The 15,667-nt window shown below is 41.1% G+C and overlaps 3 protein-coding genes across 4 annotated transcripts in view; 2 read left to right on the top strand and 1 right to left on the bottom strand.

The window, feature by feature from the left end:
• The window catches only part of LOC133576296 (kelch-like protein 29), a 490,295-nt gene that overhangs the window by 404,515 nt on the left and 70,113 nt on the right, over positions 1 to 15,667 (bottom strand). The gene's annotated exons all lie outside the window — the stretch shown is intronic.
• LOC133576294 (uncharacterized) lies at positions 4,150 to 9,509 on the top strand. Its single transcript, XM_061929416.1, has 2 exons — positions 4,150 to 4,459; positions 4,659 to 9,509. Exon 2 carries the CDS (start codon positions 4,878 to 4,880, stop codon positions 9,372 to 9,374), a length of 4,497 nt encoding a protein of 1,498 aa, XP_061785400.1. The 5' UTR covers positions 4,150 to 4,459; positions 4,659 to 4,877; the 3' UTR covers positions 9,375 to 9,509.
• On the top strand, positions 9,348 to 14,477 carry LOC133576303 (uncharacterized). Its single transcript, XM_061929434.1, has 2 exons — positions 9,348 to 11,037; positions 13,960 to 14,477. Exon 1 carries the CDS (start codon positions 9,483 to 9,485, stop codon positions 10,788 to 10,790), a length of 1,308 nt encoding a protein of 435 aa, XP_061785418.1. The 5' UTR covers positions 9,348 to 9,482; the 3' UTR covers positions 10,791 to 11,037; positions 13,960 to 14,477.

The raw sequence follows: 15,667 nt of genomic DNA, 5'->3' as shown, positions 1-15,667 counted from the left end.
GCTGATACAAACCATTACATTATCAATACATTCCACTCATTCTGGATATTCAAACTAACAATTTTAAAAGTCCCAAAAATTCCCACTGTTCCCTAAATTTCCACTTTTCAATTCCAACCAATTTTCTTTCGAATACTTCCCCTACATTTTGAAACCGTTTTAAACCATTGCACCATCAAAACATTCTACTTACTGTACTCGGGATATTTAGCCTATCTTTTTTCAATGTCCAAAAAACCCAGGTTTTCTTACTTTCCCATGACCCTAGTCCGTAACATTTTGTTACTTAATGCATGTTAACTTTTAGCATGCTAGCTTTTTAGTTAATTTTGCAGGTACACACCTCCAAGTCAAATATTTTGTTAATTTATACATGTGAACTGTTAGCATGTTAACATTACGCCGCAGAGTCAAATATTTAAATTTCATGCATGCTAACTTTTTGTATGCTAACAATTTTAGCATACACAATGCTTGCTCACTCTGCCCATTTTGCAGGTATTCACCCACCCAGGTGTCATTTATGTTGTTACTTACGCTATCTGGCTACTGTGCTAACTGTTAGCATTTGAGTTTGGCTTCTGCTTTTCAGCATTCACACGCAATTTCCACCTAAACTGCATTTTCATGTTATGTTTGTATACATATTTACTTATTTATAGTCATTATTTAAACGAAAACTGGAACTCAATCCACTTAATCCCGATTAATTTGTGTTGCTGTTATTTATTATTATTACTATTATCAATATTATATAACCAAGTTGGAAACTAAATCAAATACTCAAAATGTTGCGAGCACGTGCAAAAATTTAATTCTTACCTTTTTGGTTTTGTTTGGACATATTTTCATGAAACTTTCAGGAAATGTTCAGAAGGTGAACAAGTTAGGACATAAATCATGGTCCCAATACGGAACACCGTGAACATTGCTCCAAAGTCAGGATTTTTTTGGTTGATTTAATGTGCATACAAAAGTAAACATTGACAGGTCCAAAAGCAGCAATATATGATAAAACAAGACGGCAGCTAAGCACATTACAAAAAACAAAACATACAGATCTCATTTGGTGGTGAAATCTATCAAAATGAGGGTGGTCCGAAAAAAGGAGGGATTTTTCAAATTGACTGTGTCGGTTTTGAAAGTGCTCCCCCTCTGGTCAACATATGAAATAACAAGTGTGTGTAAAAATTTGAAGTGCTCCCCCTCTGGCCAACATATGTAATAAATGTGTGTAAGAAATTGAAATGCGTCCCCTTTGGCCAAAATTAATTTAAAAAAATAAATAAATATGTACATAGAAACATACTGTAATAACTTGAAGTAAATAATGAAGATTAAAAACCAGTTACAAACAAAAAAAATAAATAAAATAAAACCGTATCTTTTTAATATTTGCATAGTTTGTATATATTATTAATGTTGAAAATACAAATCTTTATATATCTAGAAAGGGTGGTCCTAAAGAGGTATGCATTTTTCTCAGGTCTCAAGAAGGTAACAAATACAAGAATGTGTGTGTGTGTGTGTGTGTGTGTGTGTGTGTGTGTGTGTGTGTGTGTGTGTGTGTGTGTGTGTGTGTGTGTGTGTGTGTGTGTGTGTGCGTAATGGAACAAAGAACAACTGATTACATGTTGGTACTGATCCGGATCATTTCCCTCACATTACCTTACGTTTACGTTACGAGCTTCAAATTCTGTGTGTATGCTTGCAGCCCCGCCTCCACCCGCAGGCTTCACTTCGGTTTTTTTTATTCCGTGAAAAGTTATGAGCTGACTTATATCAAACTTTCAGGTAAGTTTTATATAAAAATGCTCAACTTCCGGATACAGGACTTTACTATTGGCCAGTAGGGCCTGGTGGAGGTCTTGCCCTCTGATTACTTTTCTAGTAGGAGGTGGTACCAAAACCTGCTCAGTAGCGCCTCCTCGGTGAGGGATAAAAATATTAGCGGCCGCCACCTGCGTACAAGTGACAAGAAATATGCATGTTCATCACGACAGGACGACTGGAAATCTTTAAAGAATCTACAGTATGTTGCAACATACACAGGCCATTTTCCTTCTGTTTCATTTAGGCCATTTCGACCATGAGGAAATTTAAAAAATTAAGGAGATAAACCTGAAGAAAATCTACCAATGTAGCCACTTTCTGTAAAAAAAAAAGTCAAGCAGTGCACCTGAAGGCCACATCTTTTTCTTTTTTGATGCCTCTTGTTATGGTCTGTTGCAAAACAACACATTTTATATTGATTGCTTTGTTTCCAGTGCACCAATACATATTTCATCAAGTCTTATTGTGTGTAAAAGTGTGTGTGTGTGTGTGTGTGTGTGTGTGTGTGTGTGTGTGTGTGTGTGTGTGTGTGTGTGTGTGTAACAATAACAGAAGAGTAAACAATCAGTCAAAGTCAACACCTTCCTTCAAGCAATTACCAGAAGTATTGCAGTGAAACAAAAGACTTGCTCGCTTCTCACAGAAGAATTAAAAGTCTGATTCGATTAAAAGAACACAAAAGAGTTCAACGCCTCGTCCGGAGCGTCTGTGAGTGTCCCTTATGTCTTTAGGTGGAAATTGGGTTGGGGAAAAAGGGGGCTGCAGACGTCCCTGTACAGCAGACATCACCGCTGCCCTAACTCAACATGGCCGCCGTCCTGGATCAGCGGTCAGGGCCCGCCGCCGCCGCTGCTGCTCGAGTGAACAATCCTGAACGGACCCGTGAACAAATTGTGCGGCGCCATGATTCACAGACATTGATTAATCTCATCAGGGACTGGCTGGACACAGCAGTAATAAACTGGAAATTGTCTGGTGGAGCTCACAGCAAATCAACGCCACAGGCGAGCAGGGCCGCCGACGCCGCTGCAACCGCCCCGCACCATAGCGAGCGAGCGTATCTATTCTGAGGATTTAATGTGATGGAGGTAATTAAGTATGTGCTAAATAAACTAATTTGACCAGAATGGCTAGTAAGTAATAAACAATCTAGACATCCTGTTTCTGCTTTTTTTGTCTTCTGATGACACCCACTCCGCTTCAGCACAAGCTAAAATATTAAAATAGCTCCTGAATCAACCTTCAAGTGCCGCAACTTTTTTCTAAACCCATCTTTAAAGGGTTGAACACAAAAGAGCAGGGAAAATGTATTAAGAAATAATGACAATAACCTGAGATATTAAGCGTTAAAAATGTTGTTTGCAGAGAAAGGGAGAACACACTGTCACATGGCGACCGAGGCGCCGATGAAATATTTAACAGCCGAGGAAAATCTAATCTGAGACTCAATTGAATAAATTAGACAGATATTAAATTCATTTCTTCGGTGACTCATTTGTGTGCCAGTGTAACACGAGATGTCGATACACACACACGCTGGTGCCAGACCACTGCTCCCAAAACGTTATCCTGGCGTCTAGAATGCTAATAGTTGTTAAACTCTAAAGAAAAAGCAATAAGTTATATGTATATATACATATATATATATACACAATGGTGGGAAAACTATTTGAAAAATGTAGTAAGCTAAGCTAAAAGTTACCCCCGATTAAATGTAGCTAAGCTACAAGGGAAGCTATCACCAGAGAAGAGTAGCAAGCTACACTACAAGCTACACGGCAAAAGTAGCTTGCTACATCAAAGCTACATATATACACATATATATATATATATCATAAATATGTGTATATATATATATATATATACACTTGTATAAATATATACATAGATATACTTATATACATACATACATATACATATATATATATATATATATATATATATATATATATATATATATATATATATATATATATGTCTTAATAAGGTTATCCAAAAAATAGTGCTCGATACCGTAGTAGAGCGCAATATATTTATGTGTGGGGAAAAAAAATCACAATCACAATCACAATCATCAGGAGAAATCTCCTGATGATTGAGGGAACCCCTCATGAAACAGGCCTGTAGAGATGAAGTAGTCTTGTGATTTTTTTTCCCCACACATAAATATATATATATATATATATATATATATATATACACATACATATATACTGTATACACATACAAACCCCGTTTCCATATGAGTTGGGAAATTGTGTTAGATATATATATATAAACGGAATACAATGATTTGCAAATCCTTTTCAACCCATATTCAATTGAATGCACTACAAAGACAAGATATTTGATGTTCAAACTCATAAACTTTATTTTTACTTTGCAAATAATAATTAACTTAGAATTTGTTATGCCCCACAATGTTATTGTCTAAGACACCTAGTGGTGGAAATCAGTTTTGCAGTTTGTGTTTTAATTTGACCCTCCTGTCTTGCCGTAGCCAGCTTAGTGTTGGTGTGTTTCAGAGAGCAGTAGAGAACAGTTGAGAGCAGATGTCAAACAAACAGGATGTACTGCAAGCTTTAAACTTTCTTTTCGACTTTGAAGACTTTGAAGGTCTAAACCTGTAAGTTTATGTGAATGTTACATGCATATGTATAATGTGACACATTATTTGTGCATTTTCAGTTTAAGACTGCTTTAGTAAGATATTTGTGCCCATTGTTGAAAGCTAATTACTGGCAGCATTTTGTTGGTTTGGATGCTTTGTTGTATATAGATGGATGCTGAATGTAAAATGTTTGTTTATGTCTTTTTGTTCACAGTTTTACAAAATATACGATTAATCCTTCACTAAAAAGACCTAAACTACACTACAGACGCTTGGGACTCTTTTTTCATCAAGGATTATATCATGTTAGCTATCTGCTAAGCTAACCAGCAAAAGCAAGAGCAGAATAGTAAAAAGGTTTAACATTCAGTCTGCTTACAAAGGAAAGTGAGCCATTACAACTGCAGGCCAGAAAGACATTCAACAACATATCATGGATGATCAAAACCTTAAAGCTGAAGATCGAGGTGCACCTTCTGAACGCTCCAGTTGTACTAATCACTCTGGCAGTTCGAGACATTCATCACAAGGTTTGGCTGTCAGAGCAAGAGCCAGAGCCGAAGCTGCAAGAGTCATGGCTACATTTGCGCAAAGACAAGCAGACATGCAAATCGAGCAGGCACGGATTGAAGCTGAACAATCAAAGAAAAAAGCGGAGATCGAAGCTGAACAAGCAAAGAAAAAAGCGGAGATTGAAGCGGAACAGCAATGTAGAGCAGCTGAAGTACAAGCTAACCTTGACGCGCTGAAGGTACGGACTGCTGCTGAAGCAGCATGCGCTGAGGCTGAAGTCTTGGAAGCTTATGAGAATGAAGTTGGAGAGCCTTCAAGGCAAAGTATAACAGGTTTGGCTCCCTATTCCTCACAGCAACGCACTAGGGAATATGTGCAACAACATTCTGTGGATCATGGTCAGCAACAACTCCGGCATCCAAAACAAAAAGCCGTTTATTCACCAGAGCGCCAGCAGTACATGGACAACGGTGATTCCGTCTTATCGCCAAAGCGCCAGCAATACATGGACAACGGTGATATGGAAATGGACAGTATGGATGTACGCAGTTGTGCAGAAAAAAGCAACTCTTTTCATTTGTTGCACAAATGGCAAGGGGAACGCCAGAGCAGACCCACCACCCCTGTGAAATTCCCTCAAGAAAGATCTTTCACCCAGCAACTTCACTACGCACGCCCCCGAGACCAGCAGCCTAGCCACCAAGGTGCATTTAACCACATGCCCCCACGTGATCAATCAAACTTAGACAAATACCTCATTCGCAAAGAAATAATTAGCACTGGTCTCCTGATGTTTGATGATAGACCTGAGAACTACTGGGTATGGAAGGCTTCCTTTATCAATGCCATTGGTGGCTTGAACCTCACCTACAGCCAGGAGTCAGGTTTAATGTCCAAGTGGCTGGGACCAAAGTCTGCAGAGTTGGCCAAACGAATCCGTTCAGCCTACATCCATGACGCTAAAGAAGGACTCTCAAAGTTGTGGAAGAGGCTGGAGGAATGCTATGGGTCAGCTGAAATCATTGAAGATGCTATGTTGAAGAGGTTAGAGGAATTTCCAAGGATTGCAAATAAGGACAACCAAAAATTACAGGACCTAGGAGATCTATTGCTAGAGCTGGAAGCAGCAAGACGAGATGGATTTCTACCTGGACTTTCTTACCTCAACACTCCCCGGGGAGTCACTCCTATAGCGCAAAAGCTCCCTATATACCTTCAGGAGAAGTGGATCTCATTTGGCTCGAAATATAAAGAAGACTTTCAAGTTCGATATCCTCCTTTTCACGTCTTTGTACAATTTATTCAAGACCAAGAAAAGATACGAAATGAGCCCAGCTTTGCTGATCTTGGTGGTGGTTCAAACAGGACAGATAAACTACAAAAAGAAATCAAACAATCTGTGTTTACCAGGAAAACTGATGTGTCTAAAGCAGATGCAGGCAAGCAAAACAAGGAGGAGAAAAGGGTTGAAGATCCAGACAGAGTGTGTCCTTTACATAATAAGCCCCATCCCCTAAGAAAATGTTATGGTTTCCGCAACAAGAGCTTAGAAGAGCGGATAGCCTACCTCAAGGAGAAACACATCTGTTTCAAGTGTTGTGCCTCAACAAGACACTTTGCCAAGGACTGTGATAAAACTGTGCAGTGCAAAGAGTGCGACAGTAGTAGGCACCCAACTGCTTTACACCCTGGCCCAGCAGTAAGAAAACCAGAGAGCCCTGCTGTCATTGAAGATCAAGGCGGGGAGCGAGAAGAGAAAGAGCCTCCAGAGGTCAAGTCAAAATGCACAGAGGTGTGCGGGAAGGCAGTTGGCGCCCGATCATGCTCCAAAATATGCTTGGTCCTTGTATACCCTGCAAGTCAACGAGAGAAAGCTGTTAAAGCATATGCTGTCCTCGATGAGCAGAGTAACAGGTCGCTGGCCAAGAGTGAGCTATTTGACCTGTTTGGCATTGGAGCAGGTGCCACTCCTTACACCCTTAAAACATGTGCAGGGGTCATGGAAACATCAGGACGACGCGCAAATAATCTCATTGTCGAGTCAATAGATGGCAGTGTACAGATCCCATTGCCAACATTAATTGAGTGTGATATGATGCCTGATGACCGTGCAGAGATCCCCTCAGCAGAAATAGCACATCATTATCCGCACCTCAAGCCAGTGGTAGATAAAATACCAGCTATTGATCCTGACGCAGATATTGTCATGCTTCTCGGCAGAGACATCCTACGTGTACACAAAGTACGTAGACAGTACAATGGACCCAACAATGCACCGTATGCTCAGAAATTGGACCTCGGCTGGGTCATTGTCGGAGACGTATGTCTAAAGGGAGTCCACAAGCCAAGCAGCATTAATGTCTATAGGACCAATGTCCTACCTAATGGACGGACGTCGTTCCTGAGTCCATGTACAAGTGTTATTCATGTGAAAGAAAAGTTCGACAAGAACACACCAAGGTCACGTAAAGAGACAGGTCTTCAGGAAGATGACACTGATGAACTTGGAAGCAACATATTTGAGAGGACAAAGGAGGATGAAAAAATAGCATGGTCTATTGATGACAAAGCCTTCCTTGAGATCATGGACAACAATGTCTACATGAATGAGGCTAACACCTGGGTAGCACCCTTACCATTCCGTTTCCCAAGACAACGTCTGCCGAACAATAGAGAGCAAGCAGCAAAACGACTGTCATCTCTATGTCGCACACTGGAAAGAAAGCCAGTTATGAAAGAACAATACACAGAGTTCATGCAGAAAATCTTTGACTCAGGACAAGCAGAGCTAGCTCCACCATTGAAGGAGAAGCAAGAGTGCTGGTACTTACCAACCTTTGGTGTCTATCACCCCCAAAAGCTGGATCAAATACGCGTGGTGTTTGATTCTAGTGCTAAGCACGAAGGCATTTCACTCAACGACGTCCTCTTGAAAGGACCGGACCTGAATAATACCCTTCTTGGAGTCCTTATTCGCTTCCGCAGAGAGCCGGTTGCAGTGTCCACCGACATACAGCAGATGTTTTACTGTTTCACAGTCTGGAATGAACACCGTGACTTTCTAAGATTTTTGTGGTTCGAAGACAACGACTTCACAAAACCAGTGACTGAATACCGAATGACAGTGCATGTGTTCGGTAACAGCCCTTCGCCAGCTGTGGCCATTTATGGCTTGAGAAGGGCAGCTGAAGAGGGAGAGAGAGAACATGGTACAGATGCTAAGCAGTTCATAATGAGGAACTTCTATGTAGATGATGGGCTTGCCTCATTCTCCAATGCTGAGGAAGCCATCACCGTACTGTCAAATGCAAGAGAGATGTTGGCAGAGTCAAGCATCAGGCTACATAAGATAGCATCTAACAGCAACACTGTTTTGGATGCTTTCCCCCCAGAAGACCTTGCCAAAGGCCTTAAGGATCTAGACCTGACATCTGATTCACTACCACTCCAACGCAGTTTAGGCCTCAGATGGGACCTTCAAACAGACAGTTTCTCCTTCTGTGTGTCTGACAAAGAAAAGCCATTTACAAGAAGGGGAATCCTTTCAGTGGTCAACAGTCTCTATGATCCCTTGGGGTTCGTGGCACCTGTCACAGTTCAGGGCAAGGCACTCGTGAGAGATGTCTCCACAGAAGAGTATGATTGGGACACTCCGCTACCAGAAGACAAAGCAATACAGTGGAATGTCTGGAAAGATTCCCTCAAGGAACTTATGCAGCTCCAGATCCAGAGAACCTACATCTCTGTTTCTCTGCTCGCCACAGTATACAGAGAGATTTGTGTGTTCTCAGATGCATCAACTATGGCTATATCAGCTGTAGCATACCTCAGGGCAATCGATACAGAAGGACACAGCCATGTCGGGTTTATCATGGGGAAATCCAAGCTGGCTCCACGTCCTGCTCACACTGTTCCTCGTTTGGAATTGTGTGCAGCCGTCTTGGCAGTGGAAATTACAGAGACAATAATGGATGACATCGATTTAGAGATTCACAAAGTCAAGTTCTACACAGACAGCAAGATCGTACTGGGCTACATACATAATGCGTCCAGAAACTTCTATGTCTACGTGGCAAACAGAGTGACAAGAATAAGAAGGTCCTCTACCCCAGAGCAATGGCACTACATCAACACCAAACTCAATCCTGCAGATCACGGATCTAGGTCTGTCTCAGCGGCTCTCCTACCAGATACCAACTGGCTGACAGGTCCAGCTTTTCTAAGAAATCCAGAAGTGGATGAAGTTCCACAGCCAGAGGCATTTAACCTTCTGCATCCTGACACTGATGTAGAAGTTCGCCCTCAAGTTTCAACCTATGCTACGAAAGCCACAAGTGGACTTCCTGGCTCACACCGGTTTGAAAGATTCTCCAGCTGGAAATCTCTTACTCGTGCAATAGCCAAGCTTGTCCAATAGGCTAGAGTCTTCTGGAAAACTTCAGATGGTATCCAGAAAAAAGATGAACTCAGTCAAGCAAGACTGGTCATATTGAAAACAACACAACAAAATGTGTACAAAGAGGAAATGAAAAGCCTAGAAAAGGGTGAAGAGTTGTCTCGACACAGTCCGCTCAAGAGTTTGGACCCCATCCTTGACGATGAAGGATTGCTGAGAGTCGGAGGTCGGAATTCATCAGCAGACATGACCTGGGAAGAAAAGCATCCGATCATTCTTCCAAAAGACAATCACATATCTACCTTGTTGGTACGATACTACCACGAACAAGTGGCCCATCAAGGCAGACACTTCACTGAAGGCGCAGTTCGGACAGCTGGACTGTGGATAACAGGAAGTAAGAGACTTGTGTCAAGTGTGATAAACAAATGCGTCACCTGCAAAAGAATGAGAGGAAAGCTTGAAGAACAGAAAATGTCTAACTTACCTGCGGATAGACTTACCTTGAATCCTCCTTTCACGAACGTTGGACTTGACGTCTTTGGGCCTTGGACCATCTTAGCGCGCAGGACAAGAGGTGGATATGCAGAGAATAAACGCTGGGCAGTCATGTTCACCTGTCTGAGTACACGAGCGGTACACATCGAGCTCATAGAGACAATGTCAACCTCCAGTTTCATTAATTCCTTAAGGAGATTCACCGCCATCAGAGGGCCTGTGAGACTTCTGCGTTCCGATCAAGGCACAAACTTTATTGGAGCTTGCAGAGAACTGCAAATAAACTCTGAAGACACTGAGTTGAAAGCTCACTTACAGGACAAAGGCTGTACCTGGATATTCAATCCACCACATTCCTCTCATATGGGAGGTGTGTGGGAAAGGATGATCGGCATTGCACGCCGCATTTTGGATGCTATGTTGCTTAAGGACAACTGTCGCCTCTCCCACGAGGTACTTGTGACACTCATGAGTGAAATCATGGCAATCATGAATGCAAGGCCTCTAGTTCCAGTATCGTCTGATCCTGACATGCCAGCAGTTCTCACGCCCGCAATGTTGCTTACTCAAAAGACTGATCCAGTATCTGCTCCTCTAGGGAACATGGATCTGAAAGATCTCTATAACAAGCAATGGAGGCAAGTTCAAAGTCTAGCCGAAACTTTCTGGAAACGTTGGAGACAAGAGTACTTGACGACCCTTCAGCCCCGCAAGAAGTGGAAGTCAGAAAGACCAAACTTGCAAGTAGGCGATATGGTACTTCTCAAAGACACTCAAGTAAAGAGGAATGAGTGGCCCACCGGCATCATTGAGGAAACCTTCCCCAGCCGTCACGGAAGGATTCGAAAAGTGAATGTGAAGATCATCAAACAGGGTACCCCTAAGGTTTATTCCAGACCCGTTTCAGAGGTCGTACTGCTCCTCAGTAAAAAGACATAGTGGTATCTTAAAATACCAGACGGGAAGTGTTATGCCCCACAATGTTATTGTCTAAGACACCTAGTGGTGGAAATCAGTTTTGCAGTTTGTGTTCTAATTTGACCCTCCTGTCTTGCCGTAGCCAGCTTAGTGTGGGTGTGTTTCAGAGAGCAGTAGAGAACAGTTGAGAGCAGATGTCAAACAAACAGGATGTACTGCAAGCTTTAAGCTTTCTTTTCGACTTTGAAGACTTTGAAGGTCTAAACCTGTAAGTTTATGTGAATGTTACATGCATATGTATAATGTGACACATTATTTGTGCATTTTCAGTTTAAGACTGCTTTAGTAAGATATTTGTGCCCATTGTTGAAAGCTAATTACTGGCAGCATTTTGTTGGTTTGGATGCTTTGTTGTATATAGATGGATGCTGAATGTAAAATGTTTGTTTATGTCTTTTTGTTCACAGTTTTACAAAATATATGATTAATCCTTCACTAAAAAGACCTAAACTACACTACAGACGCTTGGGACTCTTTTTTCATCAAGGATTATATCATGTTAGCTATCTGCTAAGCTAACCAGCAAAAGCAAGAGCAGAATAGAATTTCATGGCTGCAACACGTGCCAAAGTAGTTGGGAAAGGGCATGTTCACCACTGTGTTACATCACTTTTTCTTTAACAACACTCAATAAACGATTGGGAACTGAGGAAACTAATTGTTGAAGCTTTGAAAGTGGAACTCTTTCCCATTCTTGTTTTATGTAGAGCTTCAGTCGTTCAACAGTCCGGGGTCTCCGCTGTCGTATTTTATGCTTCATAATGCGCCACACATTTTCGATGGGAAACAGGTCTGGACTGCAGGCGTGCCAGGAAAGTACCCGCACTCTTTTTTTACGAAGCCACGCTGTTGTAACACGTGCTGAATGCGGCTTGGCATTGTCTTGCTGAAACAAGCAGGGGCGTCCATGAAAAAGACGGCGCTTAGATGGCAGCATATGTTGCTCCAAAACCTGTATGTACCTTTCAGCATTAATTTGCCTTCACAGATGTGTAAGTTACCCATGCCTTGGGCACTAATGCACCCCCATACCATCACAGATGCTGGCTTTTGAACTTTGCGTCGATAACAGTCTGGATGATTCGCTTCCCCTTTGGTCCGGATGACACGATGTTGAATATTTCCAAAAACAATTTGAAATGTGGACTCGTCAGACCACAGAACACTTTTCCACTTTGCATGAGTCCATCTTAGATGATCTCGGGCCCAGAGAAGCCGGTGACGTTTCTGGATGTTGTTTATAAATGGCTTTCGCTTTGCATAGTAGAGCTTTAACTTGCACTTACAGATGTAGCGACAAACTGTATTTAGTGACAGTGGTTTTCTGAAGTCTTCCTGAGCCCATGTGGTGATATCCTTTAGAGATTGATGTCGGTTTTTGATACAGTGCCGTCTGAGGGATCCAAGGTCACGGTCATTCAATGTTGGTTTCCGGCCATGCCGCTTACGTGGAGTGATTTCTCCAGATTCTCTGAACCTTTTGATGATATTATGGACCGTAGATGTTGAAATCCCTAAATTTCTTGCAATTGCACTTTGAGAAATGTTGTTCTTAAACTGTTTGACTATTTGCTCACGCAGTTGTTGACAAAGGGGTGTACCTCGCCCCATCCTTTCTTGTGAAAGACTGAGCATTTTTTGGGAAGCTGTTTTTATACCCAATCATGGCACCCACCTGTTCTCAATTAGCCTGCACACCTGTGGGATGTTCCAAATAAGTGTTTGATGAGCATTCCTCAACTTTATCAGTATTTATTTCCACCTTTCCCAACTTCTTTGTCACGTGTTGCTGGCATCAAATTCTAAAGTTAATGATTATTTGCAAAAAAAAAATGTTTATCAGTTTGAACATCAAATATGTTGTCTTTGTATCATATTCAACTGAATATGGTTTGAAAAGGATTTGCAAATCATTGCATTCCGTTTATATTTACATTTAACACAATTTCCCAACTCATATGGAAACGGGGTTTGTACAAATACACCCATATAACCTACTCAGTGGCCTAGTGGTTAGAGTGTCCGCCCTGAGATCGGTAGTTTGTGAGTTCAAACCCGAGTCATACCAAAGACCATAAAAGTGGGACACATTACCTGCTTGGCACTCAGCATCAAGGGTTGGAATTGGGGGTTAAATCACCAAAAATTATTCCTGCGCGCGGCCATCGCTGCTGCTCACTGCTCCCCTCACCTCCCAGGGGGTGATCAAGGGTGATGGGTCAAATGCAGAGAATAAGTTCGCCACACCTAGTGTGTGTGTGACAATCATTGGTACTTTAACTTTTAACTTTATATATACACGCACACACATATACATACACATTTTTACATATATACACACATATACATGTACACATATGCATACATACATACATATACACACACACACACACACACACACACACACACACACACACACACACACACACACACACACACACACACATATATTTATTAGGGCTGCAACAACTAATCAATTAAATCGATTAAAATCGATTATAAAAATAGTTGCAGATTAATTTACTCATCGATTCGTTGGATCTATGCTATGCGCATGCGCAGAGGCTACTTTATTCATTTTTATTCTTTTTTAATAAACCTGCAACATTTACAAACAGCTGAGAAACTAGAATCAAAATAAGTATGGTGCCAGTATGCTGGTTTTTTTTTCAATAAAATACTGGAAAGGATAGAAATGTAGTATGTCTCTTATCCGATTATTAATCGATTAATCGAAGTAATAATCAACAAATTAATCGGTTATCAAATTAGTTCTTAGTTGCAGCCCTAATATATATATATATATATATATATATATATATATATATATATATATATATATAGGCCCTGTGATGAGGTTGCGACTTGTCCAGGGTGTACCCCGCCTTCCGCCCGAATGCAGCTGAGATAGGCTCCAGCACCCCCCCCCCCCCCCCCCCCCCCCGCGACCCCAAAAGGGACAAGCGGTAGAAAATGGATGAATATATATATATATATATATATATATATATATATATATATAATACACACATACATATATATATATGCATACACATATATACATATACATATATTTAGACATATTAGGGCTTGGCAATATTGCCTTTTATTAATATCTTGATATTTTTAGGCCATGTCCCAAGAAGGGACAGAGCCGCCTCTACTTCCTCAGGAGGCTAGGATCCTTCAACGTCTTTACAAAGATGATGAAGATGTTCTACGAGTCGGTGGTGGCGGGCGCCTTCTTGTACGCCATGGCCTGCTGGGGCAGCGGGCTGAGAGCGAGGTATGCAAACAGACTGGACAAGTTGGTAGAGAAGGCCAGTATCGTGGTGGGAGTGGAGCTAGACTCTCTGGCGGTGGTGTCAGAGAGGAGAAGTCTAGCAAAACTCCTAGCCATTATGGACAACACCTCCCACCCACTACACTCGGACCTTGCGGAGAGAATGAGCACGTTCAGTGGAAGGCTCAGACTCCCAAAATGCAACACGGAACGACACAGGAGGTCCTTCATACCGACAACCATCAGACTGTATAATGCATATTTTCCTTCTTGACTGCACATAAATGTAGAGTATATGTAGTATATATTTATATTATTTTTTATTATATATATAATATATTACATATATTATATTATTTATTATTATTCTTGTCTATTGTGAGCGAACTGTGGTGCTGAATTTCCCCCAGGGATCAATAAAGTACATTCTATTCTATTTTATTCTATACACATATGTACATATGCATATATACACATATATGCATGTATACACATATATGTATGCATATATACACATGCATATATGCATATGCATATATACACATATATGCATTTGCACATATACATATGCATAAATACATATGCATATATATATATATATATATATATATATATATATATATATATATATATATATACACACACACACATCAGTGTTTCCCACACATTCATTTATTTGTGGCGGCCCGCCACGAAAGAATTACGTCCGCCACAAATGGATTTTTCGGCTTTTGACTCGCTCGACCGCTCATAAAAGCAATGGGACTGTCTGTGAATGTTGCTTGTAGTTACAACTCCGGTGCAGTAGGTGGCGGTAGCCTACTATGCATTGTAACTCCGCCAATAGCACTTAATGGGCCAGAAGAAGAAGAAGGAGAAGAGGGACGGAATCAAAATACGAGGGTAATATAGGTTATAGATAGATAGGTTATAGCTGCATCGCTCGCGGCTCGTCATATATTTAACGTTAATCCGCGATTTCACCGAGCGTTTCACTGACGGTGAGCAGCCTGACGCTGCTTCATTAACACCGCCGCTGTTTGACTCGCGTTCCGGGGCAGACGCACGTAATAACAGTCTTCTGTTACCATACCGACGAGCTAACGTGTCCAGGTTATAACCCTGTTGTCAATAAACACACATGGACTGAAGCTAAATTGTCCACTGTCCACTGCAGCATGTAAATGCAATGAAAAGAATACAATCTGAGCCAACCACCTGTTAAAATGTTGTCCAGGTTAATGTTTTGGCCATTAAAGGCCCTTCATTTCAAGATTTCAACTGTGATCGGGCTTTAAACAGGTGGCTGACCTGCTACTGGTCAAATAATGTGAAATAGCATTTAATTTTACATGTATGCAATGCCATTTAAATGTAATTATAGATAATAATAATAATAATAATAATAATAAATACTGTGTAGTGTTGTAAATAGTCAACGGGAAGAATTTTAGTAAGATATAAGCCATGAGCACTACACAGCCAGAAAAAAGCCTAGGCAGGACAAGTAAAAATATTGGGGCAAGTAGATTTGAAAAGTCAGGCAAGTAGAAAA

The sequence above is a fragment of the Nerophis lumbriciformis genome, linkage group LG34 (assembly GCF_033978685.3).
Source record: "Nerophis lumbriciformis linkage group LG34, RoL_Nlum_v2.1, whole genome shotgun sequence".
Classification (NCBI taxonomy): Eukaryota; Metazoa; Chordata; class Actinopteri; order Syngnathiformes; family Syngnathidae; genus Nerophis; species Nerophis lumbriciformis.
Note: the sequence above shows the minus strand (reverse complement) of the source record. Positions and strands in the feature narration are given on the sequence as shown.

What these genes read in the sequence shown, in the direction of transcription:
- LOC133576294 (XM_061929416.1), top strand. Translation starts at nt 4,878, where the DNA reads ATGGATGATCAAAACCTTAAAGCTGAAGATCGAGGTGCACCTTCTGAA.
- LOC133576303 (XM_061929434.1), top strand. Translation starts at nt 9,483, where the DNA reads ATGAAAAGCCTAGAAAAGGGTGAAGAGTTGTCTCGACACAGTCCGCTC.